Here is an 11,962-nt window from a genome sequence, read left to right as displayed (position 1 = left end):
CACGCGCTCACCGCCGGGTCCGGCGGCTGCCGGATTGGAGACGCGTTGAGAAGGGGAAAGAGGCGAGACGGCAGCGGTCGGGAGCCGGAGCGAGCGGGGCCGCGCGAGTGCAGACGCCCGGCGCGCCTCCCGCTTAATCTGAGCAGGGCCGCTGGCCACTCCCTCCCCCGTGCTCCGCCGCCTCCACAACGCTCACCCCCCAAACCCCCCACCTCCGACTCGCAGCCCCTTGCCCCGCCTAGGCCCCTGAACCTTGGGAGCGTCACCTCTTTAACCCCTGACCCTGGCCCCGCACCCACCTGCCCCGCAGGCGTGCAGCAGTTTCTCACAGCCTCCTGGCAAGCTTCCTGGGTCGGAGGGACATCTCCCGGTGAGTTGGCTGGGAGGGGGAACGGGGGCGGGACCTAAGCCACTTCTTCCCTCCCTTGAAGCCTCGGTGGGGAGGCTGAGCCCTACAAAACCCGCCCCGGGCGGGCGGGCCAGGCTAGCTTCACAGCCGGGCCCCTCAACCCGCGCCGCGCAGGGCACGCGGCGGCCCAAGAGCCTGCGGGGCCCTGGACACGCCGGGGCTCCTAGCGGACGCCCACGATGCGCCCTGGGACGGCGCCGAGGCCGCCGGCGCTGCTGCTTCTGCTTCAGCTGGTGCTCCTGGTGGCCGCGCCCACTGCCGGCAAGGTGAGTACGCGGCGATGCGACCCCCACCCCGCGTCCTCCGACAGGCCGGCCCCGCCCGCGGGGGCGCTGCCCTTCACCCTCTGCTGATGCGTGCGGTGACTGCGGGCGCCAAGCAGACACCTCGGGGGGCAGCGTGGGGACGGGGGCAAGCGGGGATGCACGGGAACAGGTGGAATGCGCGGGGCTGGAGGGAGGGGCGAGGAGGAGGCTTGGAGGGCTCCTAGGGGTCAGGGATGGAGAAGGCCCTGACAGAGGTAGATAGGTAAGTAGGTAGGTGAACGGATGATAGATAGATAGATAGATAGATAGATATGCAGGCAGGTAGATATAGAGATGTGGAAAGATAGATAATTTCCAGGGATGAGCGCTTGAGAACACGGGATATACAGACGCGCGATGTCACACCGGTGAATCAGAGCAGGCACATGGCCTGGCAGAGAGGACAGAGGGCTGGAGTCCCAGCCCTGCCACTTCCTAGATGTCACCTCACACTGAACTCTGACCTCTCTGGAGCTCGCTTTTCCTCCTTGTCAATACTTGCCCTCAAGTGTTCCATCAGTTTTGTTGAGAAAAGCAAATGCCGTCACTGAAAATTTAATAGCACCTTAGAAATAGAACTCATGTTAGGATAAATTAAACAATCTGTCGCTGTGATTTCTATTCAAAATTTGAGAGCTCCTGGATTCATTTATATCCACCCGTATATTTCTTATTCTTTGCGAAGATAAATTAGTGTCTTCAAAACTGTTATGACTCCTAGAGTTGACTTACTTGGTTTTAACTGGTGAAAGTGCAATGTAACTTTTCAGCCGCCTTCTGTGACTTTTACACAGAAAACTTAATCTGGGATGACAACGCAGTGTAAGTTTCGTTTCCCAGAATGATCAGATGTTTTTCAAATTTCATGATTAAGATTGTGATTGGAAATTAATAGTCACATAAATATGTGTTAACGTGAAAATGTTTTTCGAACTTTCAGTCACAGGAAATACAAGTATTTTCCATTTAAGTTAAATTTTAAATTATGACATTACAGGTGAAGCTAAAACCCCCTTTGATCACCTCCATACCTTACCCCACCCCGTCTAAAGAAATATATCCACTCTCGCCACTTTGTGTTTCTTTTCAGACATTTTTCTAGGCATTTACGTATTCATATATGGACCTACAAACAATATGTGTTTTTTGTTTGTATTTTTTAACATAATCGATACCATATACCTATGCTGTATATATCCTTTTGCATCCTACATGTCTCCCCATGACAGTATTTGAGATAGATCTACCTCTTTTCTTTTTGCCTTATTGCATTATTGTATAGTTTTCCATGATATGAATATGCCAAAGTTAATTGAGCCATTCCCCTACCAATTTACATTTAGGCTATTTAGTGTTTTATATTCTAAAGGATTTTGTAATCCATGTAATCCCTTCATGTAGTTATAGTTCTAACAAAAATGTGCTTTGCATAGACTAAGAATGCCCAACCCAGGTAGCTCAGTACTTCTGGGCATGATGGTTAGAACTCATCTAAGTCAGTATTGAATGTCTACCAGCATTAATCCAGGAACAAATCCAACAACTAAAAAAAACTAAAGGAAGTGTATGTATGTCGTGGGAAGGGCTGGGGAAGAGTTCCAGAGCAGGGTTTGCACATTCTTCTAGAGTTCAAAGAAGAGGGGAGATTAGGGACGGTGGAGAAAGAGGGGAAGAATTACACACCGGTAAAGATCAGCCTGAAAAAGTGATCCTCTGTAATCATTCAACCTCTAGTCATACCAATTTTCAATTATACTGTCATATTCCCTTATTATTTTTTACATAAGAATTTTTCTGTCTTGAGTTTGGCCAAATCTTGGAGGCTTCCTGCTGATTCTACAATTAATCCATTCATATTATTTTTAACAGCCCTTGAAGTAAGTCTCTGTTCAAACTTTGCTCAGTTACACAGACGGTGTCATTAGAAATCATGAAACGTACCCTCATCGTGTAGAAAAATGGAATCACAGCAAATTAACTGATAACTGGTCGGCACAGTGCCAGCATGCCTCCCTCCACGGGGTAGCTCTGATGCTGTGCAAGCCTCTTGACCTCTCTGAGCCTCAGTCTTCTCATCTGTAAAACGAGGGAGTTGAAACCCCTCATGGAGCCAGTAGATAAGGTTAATTGAGTGAGGCTTTGAGGTAGGGGGCAGTCTTCAGGGCCAGCTAATTGTTGACATTCTAGAATTCAGACTCAGTAATACCAGAATCCAGCTTTTTCAGAAAAGAAGCTGGTAATCTAGTTTCCATGAGAAATCTCTCAATTTCTAAATGTTAGGAAAAAGGAACAAACTGTATAAGTGAGAGCTAAATGTAGTCTTTGGGACATAATATTTATCAACTTTGTGCTGCATAGTTAAGGACATATTTTGCTCTAAATTCCTGTAATTTTATGTTAGCATTTCTCAAAGAAATAGGAGTGCTCTTCACCTCTTATTCTGAGTTCAGGCGGGGTGGAACTGTCCACCCACACAATTTGCTCTGAAGAGCCCTGAGTAAAATCCCTCTGCTGCTTGCCTGCAGGCATTCGGTTCCAGGCCTGGCTGTTCAGCACATCCCCAGGTTTTATAGCTATTACCAGGCCCAGCTCATCAACTTGAAACTGGGAGGCACTGTGCTGTTGCCTCAGGCAACAGGTCTGGGAGAAGAGTGAGAGGGAAAGCTCCTTCTCTGATATCTAGAGAAGGTGAGATTCATTATTTGAGATATCATGGTTTATCCTTCCTCTTTTTAACTTAAAATTCCAGACAAGGCAGAAATCAAGTATCAGGAGCTGAATAACAGCTGCATTTAGGGAGGAGACTTCTCAACTGATTTGGTTTTTAAATCTAAAAAAAAAAAAAAAATTAAGTTGAATTAAGAAACATTTCAAACAAACAGAAAGTAATGTAACAGACTCCAATGTATCCACCCTTGAGATTAAGCAAGTATTAATAAGTTTTGACCTGTTTGTTCTCACATCTCTCCCCTTAGGAAAATAACAGATAAATACAGAAAGTCCTAAACACCTCCTTTGCCTCATCTTCCATGCATGGTTTTATATTTATACTCCATGGATATGTGTGTATGTGTGAGTGTGTGAGTGTGTGTGTGTGTGTGTGTGTGTGTTAGTAACCATAAAAAATAAATATTATTGTTTTGTGGTCCTTCAAATGTAATAAATGGTTTCACATGATACATACCTATTGGAGCTTGCTTGTATCAGTCAGTATGATGTTTTTGGATTTTATCCATGTTGATACATAGAGATGCGATTTGTTTATATACATATAGATGTGAGAGCATAGTATCCAGTTACATAAATAAAGCAGTTTATTTTTCCATCTGCCTAAACGCAGCGAATTTGTTTCCATGCTTTCAGCTTACAGAGTTGGAATTTATATCTTTGTATATGTACCATCGTGACAACTAGATTTTGAATTCCTACGTGGAATTCAGAGGGTTATAAGAGAAAGCGTATTTTAAATTTTTTAGGAATTGTCAAATTGACTCCAAAAGGATTGTACCAACATCGTGCCAGGGTACCTGTTTCCCTATATCCTCAGCAAAACTTGGTGTGCTTAGATGTTAATGGGTGTGAAATAGGATCGTGTTTTGACTAGTGAGTTTAGGAATCTTAGCATATTTTGATTGACAGTCTATAGTTCTCTCCGAGTGAATTGCGTGAACAAGTCTTTGCATATTTATCTTTTGTGGCCTTTGCCTTTTTGTTGCTAATTAATTAGAAGCTATTTATATATTTGGGTACTGAAATTTTGCTATTTAAATGTGCAGCAAGTATTTCATTCCAATCTTTGGTTTATATTTTCATTTAGTTATTGGTACCTTAATGTATAATATTTTTCACTATAATCTCAAACTTATCCATCTTTTCCTTGATTTCCTTGATTTTGTGTTTTGCATCTTGTTGAAGAGATCCTTTCCTTCCCTGGGATTGTAAAAATGTTCTCCTACGTTTAAAAAAAATTACAGTTTAATTCTTTTACATTTAAGACTCATAATCCTGGAATTGTTTTCTACTTCCAGGATTATAATTTTATCTTTTTCCATATAGAAAATGAATTGTCCCAACATTATTTATTGAACAGTCCATCCTTTCTCTCACTGTTTTTCAGTGTTACATCTGCAAACATGTGTACCAAGAACTCATTCATGTATGATCTGTTTGTATTCTTACATGAGTCTGTTTATTTAGGGCTTTAATTTCTCCCAGCATTTTAGAGTTTTCTGTTTTTTTGATTTCTGAGTATTTGACATTTTTTAGTGCTATTATATTAGAAATGGTATATACTTTTTAAATTTTATAGTTTAACTGGTAAAGATACAGCAAAACATAGTTGAATTTTATGTTTTGGCTTTGATCAAGCAACTTTGAATAGTTCAAATGCATTTAAGGCTAAAAAGTTTCCCCCAAAACACTGTATTAGCTGCATCATACAAATTTTAATATCATTAAGTTCAAAATCTTTTCTAATTTTTTCCTTTGTCTTATTGGTTTATTTATAAGAAACTGTTTATTTCTTAATTTCCAAACATACAGAAATTTTCTAGTTATTTTTTTCACTGAATTGTGGTAGAGATGATATATTTTTTTCTCTTTTATTTTTATTATTTTTTAATTTTTATTTTTATTTTGAGATGATATTTTGACTTCAAAGATTTCTACGTATGTCAATTAGGTCAAGATTTTTATCACGTTATTAAAATTGTGATACAGGTGCACACGTTTTTTATAAATCCTACTCAGTGGATATTTAACCTGAGATTCTCTCTTTTTCATCAAATCTTGAACATTCTCAGACATTCCTTTTTTATATTTCTCCTTCCTCACTCTGTCTCTACTCCTGGCATTCTCAGGATGCTAGCTGGGCCTTCTCATCTCTTCCTCCAGTTCTCCTTCCTTCTTATGTCAGATAACCTTTCCTGTGCCACTCAGCTCCGCTTGGCCTCTCCTTGCTCCTGGGCTCTGGGCGCTTTCTCCCCCAGTGGCCAGCTTGGCCACAGACTTCACACAGGCACAGCCTCGTGTTCCTTGAGACTCTCTTCCACGTCTTCCTGTTGCACCCCGGGAGTGCAGGGCATTAGCACCTGCAGGGCAAATCTCTGACCAGTGGGAGATGGAAGCCATTGGATAAATTCTTCTCTTCTGCCCCCAGAAGAACGGTCCTAAAGTGCAGAGGTTCTCACAGCCTCTCCAGGAGACCCATCATCAGTTGTATTTGAGACCAAATTGTAACGTATTGAGCTTTTGTTTCACATGCTGCTCCCTCCATGCTGTATCCTGCGACGTGTCCTCACATCCATCTTTCAAAGTTTAATTCTCTCTCCTGCTGTTTGTAATGTTCAGTAGATTTTCAATCTACTGTAACTTTCCATAATGGAAAAGAACTCTGGAACCATTCAACAATGGCTATAACCCCAGGTCTATTAACTACCAGCTTTTTGAAAATTTTTGTCTCAGTTTCCTCATTTTTTTTTTTTTTTTTTTTTTTTTTTTTGCGGTACGCAGGCCTCTCACTGCTGTGGCCTCTCCCGTTGCGGAGCACAGGCTCCGGACGCGCAGGCTCAGCGGCCATGGCTCACGGGCCCAGCCGCTCCGCGGCATGTGGGATCTTCCCGGACTGGGGCATGAACCCGTGTCCCCTGCATTGGCAGGCGGACTCTCAACCACTGCGCCACCAGGGAAGCCCCCACTGCGCCACCAGGGAAGCCCCCTCATCTTAAACTGGAAGTAAGAGACTCACCTCAGGATTTTATGAGGATCAAATGATTTAGCACATACAACACATACTTTACCATGCCTGTCACATAGTAATCATCCAATAAATGTTAAATATGATTATTTTTATTCATTAAATTTCAATTTCAATGACTATTCGTATTTCTAGATGTTCTTTTTGGAGTCTAAGTCTGTCTGGGGTTTTCTGACTTGTTAGGGTTTGGTTTTTTGGTCTTTTTTGTAGGGGTTTTCCCCTCTTTTTTATGACTTTAGTCATTTTGCACTTATTTTATTATCTTTCTGATTCTTTTTGTATGATTTCAAGATTTGGGAGTCTATCTTGTTTCTTCAGTCTGTTGACTGACTCTCATCCGTAGGAAGACTATGTACATGAGAGATTTGGGGAAAATAAGCCTTCTCTGTCATCACAGCTTGCTCCCAGATTGGAGCTGTCCTGCCCCGGAAGAAAAAGGAGCAAAGTAGTTCTGAGGCTTCCAGGGGATTTTCCCCACTAAGATGGACTTATGTAGTAATGATCTGGGGGGAGGGGCGCACCAAAGGTGTTTCCTTTCCTGTTCTCAGGGTCACCCTCCTCCAGTCCCCTCCTACTACCCACTTCCTCCAAACATGCTAGACTCATATTTGATGAGGTGGGGCAGGGTCAAGACCACACAGCAAAGCCGCCAGCTTTGTCTCTCTAACCAGACTAAGGGTCTTCCTCCTTTAGTATTTCTCTGGGGTTTCGGTCCTTGGTATGTTTTCAGGCATTGTCCATGGAAAAACTGTGAATTAAATGCAATTTGTCTTTGTATTTCCCTTATCATTATGGCCGTGTTACCCAGAACAAAGTAATAACTGCTTAGTGTTACCTATGACTAAGATTAACTTTGTTAAATATTACAATTGATTAAGACCCTCAAACCTATAAGTGTATGAGTCTGACAGCCGGGCAGTCTGGTCTGCATACGCCTTGTGGTCCTTCAGCCATGTGCAGCTAATCACACTCATGTCATGGCCTTCAGCCAAAAAGCAGCCATCCACCACGGAGTCAAAGATTTTTCAAACACATGGTGCTCAGAGCATTTCTGTTCTACAAAGTTTATATCCAGCCTCAGTCTAAACTTTTGAATCATAACAGACTTTCACCATAGGTCATTTATTTCACCTCTGTTTTCAGTTTGAGAAAATAAGGAAACCAAAATTATATCAACTTCTTAACAGAGTAGACATGTTACGTTATCAGCCCTACCACCACCACAGCCTTGAACTTAACCTCTCAGAGTTGTCCTCATCTCTAAAAATCTGATAAGAAAGCATCTTACCCCAAGTTCTACTTCATCCCACAAGATCTAATCATTGGCTCTTGTCTTCTCTAAACACCCGTGTCAGTCTTTCCATTCCTCCTGGGGTTCTTTCGGTAACCGCCAATTAAGACCTCTGGCTTCAGGTACATTTTCTAGCCAAGACTGAATTAAATTATATCAGTTTTATAATTTTCCACTTAACTCACTTTCATAAGTTCAGATAAACAAACATCTATGTCCATGTCACCCAATAGAAATATACTGTGAGCCATAACTAGGAGCCACATGTAATTTTAAATTTTCCAGCAGACACATTAAAAAAGAAAAAGCAACAGGTGAAATTAACTTTAACAGATTTTATTTATTCTAAAGATCCATAACAGTATTGTTGCAACATGTAACACTATTAAAAACATTAATGGATATTTACAATCCTTTTTTCATATTAATTTTGCAAAATCTGGTGCCTATTTTGCATTTTTAGAACCTTTCAATCTAACTACATTTCAAGTGTCTATGGCCACATGTGGCCACCATTCTGGACAGCAAAGATCTAGGTAAATGGCATCCAGATATGAGAGAGGGTTACAGTCCGTAAGGACTTACCTCTGGATGGAACACATTTTGTTTATTTACCATAAGAAATAAACATGTGGCAAAATGATAAACTTTAATAAGACAATAAATCAACATGGGTTGTGCCTGAATATCTATGCAACTCTTTCTCCAGAAAATTAAGATAGTTGGCCTTGACTACAATGCTTAAAGCGAAACAAATTACCACTCGTACAAATTTAATTATAGTGATCCATTATCAAAATATGAGTAAGTTATGTGCATAAAGAATTGAAGAAACATCACAAAAACAGCAAACACTTGGCCAAAGAAATAGAGAAGATGAGAAATATATTGAACACCATCATGCCACACCTAGCCTTTCGTCTAGACTAAATTGTCACTAGACTTCAGCCAGGTAACAGCGTGTTACCCTGAACAAGTTGCTTCCAAAAGCAAACTAGCTTCCCTATCTGAAAATGATGGTACTGTATCTATTACAGGTAAAGTGCTCAGTACAGTTTTTAGTACAAAATAAGTACCCAGCTTTTAGATTCTAGCTACAGTCAATTTGTTATCGTTAATAAAAGCAGGAAGGAGAGAATAGGACAGAGACACAGGCACATGGCAAGGTGCTGGGATAAACCAAACAGCCTGACTCCCTGGCCATGATGGATTTGGGATTCTAGTGGAATAGGTGAGAGAAACAAGAGCTCAGTAAACAAATGTGCAGCTATGGATTTTGGTACCTGCTGGGAGAGAATGGGATGTGGTGATGGAGAAGAAGAGGTTCTACTGTAGCTAGTGGTGGTCGGGACCCGCCTTTCTGAGGGAGCAGCATAGAGGCTAAGGCCTAGGGAAACAGCATGAAGAGTGCCTTGGGAAGCACTGAGGAATATGGTCCAGGACCTCTGGACAGTGAGGAGAGGTGAGACACTTCCAATTTTATGGCTCCTGGGTGGTCAGAGAATAAAACCAAGACCAAGAGAACTTTTTTTTTTAAGGGAGAAAAAAAAGCTGAGTTTATTTACTCACCACCAAGGGAACGCATGCGCCTGACGGAATATGCTGAGTACTTTGTTAGAGGTGGACAAGGGATGGGAAGCAGGGAATCAGGGGCCCCAGAGAGGGCCAGCTCATGGCGGTCCTGCTAATTAAGGATGGAAAATTGCTTACTGAATAGGGTGGGGTAAGTCCACAGGCCTGTATGTAGTTTATCATGGTATGATTTTAGTGTCTGCACTCAACAAATTTGTATTTTAACAAAAAAGACACAATGCATGTGTTTACGCTACTCGCAGGACAGTTGGCACATTAGTCATGGATGAGTAACAAATTCACACTGTGGCTTGGTAATGGGCCCACATGTAAAGTGGTGCGATGAAAACCTTCTTCTGCTCCTGTCTCTTCATCTTCTTCTCAACCTCACAGGGACGGGTCTAAATTTGCCAAATGTGGCTGTGAGGAGGTAAAGCTGAGCCAGAGTCCCTGTCTCAGCTGACGTAGGCCCAGTCCAGGGAAGGCTCTAGGCCAGGGAAGGATGAAACCCAGTTAAGGACCTGGAGACCTCCTCAATCAAATGACCAGTAACACCAGCCTCCCCTGGGTGTGGGTTAGGAAGACAGAATGTCATGTTGGGCTCCGCCCCAGACCTCCCCAACTGGAATCCGCATTTTAACCAATCCAAGGGATTCCTGGGCATATTATTGTCTGAGAACTGTACCGGCCTTGATAAGGACACTGGAGGGTCCTTCAAACTGTGATGTGATTGGTGCCGGAGTGTTTCAGAAGGATGGTGACATGACCCCTATTTTAAAGATTTATATGGCTGACCCCTGGAGAGGGTTGACTGTTCTGTCCTTGGGAACCCAGCCTATGTAAAGGTGAAGTAACCAAGCAGGAAACAAGTCTTGTTGGTGCTTTCTCTTTGGATTCTGGTGCCTTGAAAATCAGAAAAAGAGGAAGGGAGGGGAACCAGTCTAGACCAGTATAGCAGTTGCTCAGTCTGTCCCTGTTAATTGTGCAGTTAATCTGATAATTATTTATGTACAAACAGAGGAAGGTTAAAAATCCAGTTCATGAAAAAAAATCCAGTCCATGGTGTAATGCTCTGTATATACAAGATCAGACTATCAAAAAATATTTCCACATATCATGGTAGGTATTATGTATGTCTGTATGTGTGTGTACATATAAATATACACACAAATATATTTAAAGAGTAGCTTATATTTTCAGAATTTTTATGTTAATTGTTGTAGGGAGATAACAGCCCCCCCAAAAGTGTAATTTTCAGGGAGACGCAAGAGGGAGGAGATATGGGGATATATGTATATGTATAGCTGATTCACTTTGTTATAAAGCAGAAACTAACACACTATTGTAAAGCAATTATACTCCAATAAAGATGTGAATATATATATATATTTTGAACATACATAAAATAGAAATAAGGTTAAGATTTAAATTTTTTTTTTAAAAAAGTGTAATTTTCAGAGCTATTTAAAATGTAACCATATAAAAATATTTTATTTTTCTGACAGTAGTTTTGGGGTAAGTTGGGAATTTTCCATTTTTAATCTTTAAGATTGATGTTTGTTAATTAGATTGTCTCTCTAAATCGGTTTCTTAGAGAAGTGATCCCCATATTTAAAAATAAGTTCAAGTTATTTAGAAACCTTGGGAGGTTTATCATTATGTAGACAAAACAGTCAGGTCACTGGATTTTTTTCCCACCAGTATATTTTGCTGTTACATGAACTTTTCAAACAAAAAGTTCTACAAAGTGGAAAGTTGAGAAATCTTCAATATTATCCCTTTGAATCAAATGACAAAGGGAAGAGTGTCTGGGAAGAGTCAACAAGGCTAATATTCGTTTTCTTTGTTTAACCAGATGATAGGATAATTTTATGCTGTTTATTTATGTATGAAATGGGGAAAGCTGAAGAATTCACATGCTGGCTTTAAAAATAAGAAGTTGTACGGGTAGTGCAAACTTTGGAAAGTGTTTAAAAGTACAAAAAGAAATATAAAAATTATCCATAATCATATTGTCCATAGATAATTACTGTTAACATTTTGGTCTATTTCCTTCCAGACTTTTTTTTTCATTCTACTTTTTTTTCACCTAAGAATAGACTGGAAAAGTTTTCTGAGTCTTTAATTATTGCAAATATCATTTTAAATGTCTACAGAGTACTTCATTATAGGTGGTACCATAACTTATTTCAGTAATGCCCTTCTACTGAATATTTTGGTTATTTCCAATTCTTTAGAAATAATGTTACAATGGAACTCCTTGGAGATAAACATTCACTAAAATTACATTTTAAATAATTTTGTGTGTAGATGGTTTCTTATCAAGTGTCTGATTTTGTGCTTTTCTGAGAGTTAGATGGCAAGGTGATATCATTTCTGATTTACAGATGACGGTCTGACGGAAGAGCATTCATCAAGTCAGTGGAGGGAGTGGGTTTAGAATTTGGAGTTATGCTCATTAGGGCTCTTCAGTAGGGCTTTTTACTACCAAAAACATCACAGATAATGGAAAAAGAGTGTCAGATGCCACTTTATCCATCATTTAAATAACTAAGTACTATTTGAGAAAAGATTGATTTTTTTATTTTTTATTTAGTTATTTATTTTTTGGCCACACCGCATGGCATGAG

General features: G+C 40.8%; 1 protein-coding gene across 1 annotated transcript in view; it reads left to right on the top strand.

Annotated features, from left to right (window-relative positions):
- Positions 1–588: 588 nt before the first annotated feature.
- The window catches only part of COL4A3 (collagen type IV alpha 3 chain), a 134,964-nt gene continuing 123,590 nt past the window's right edge, over positions 589–11,962 (top strand). The window contains exon 1 of the mRNA XM_060151254.1: positions 589–675. Within this exon, the coding sequence (XP_060007237.1) occupies positions 589–675 (87 nt within the window). The remainder of the gene's footprint in view (positions 676–11,962) is intronic.

The sequence above is a fragment of the Lagenorhynchus albirostris genome, chromosome 6 (genome assembly GCF_949774975.1).
Source record: "Lagenorhynchus albirostris chromosome 6, mLagAlb1.1, whole genome shotgun sequence".
Taxonomy (NCBI): domain Eukaryota; kingdom Metazoa; phylum Chordata; class Mammalia; order Artiodactyla; family Delphinidae; genus Lagenorhynchus; species Lagenorhynchus albirostris.
The sequence above is the reverse complement of the archived record's forward strand: the minus strand, read 5'-3'. Positions and strand labels throughout refer to the sequence as shown.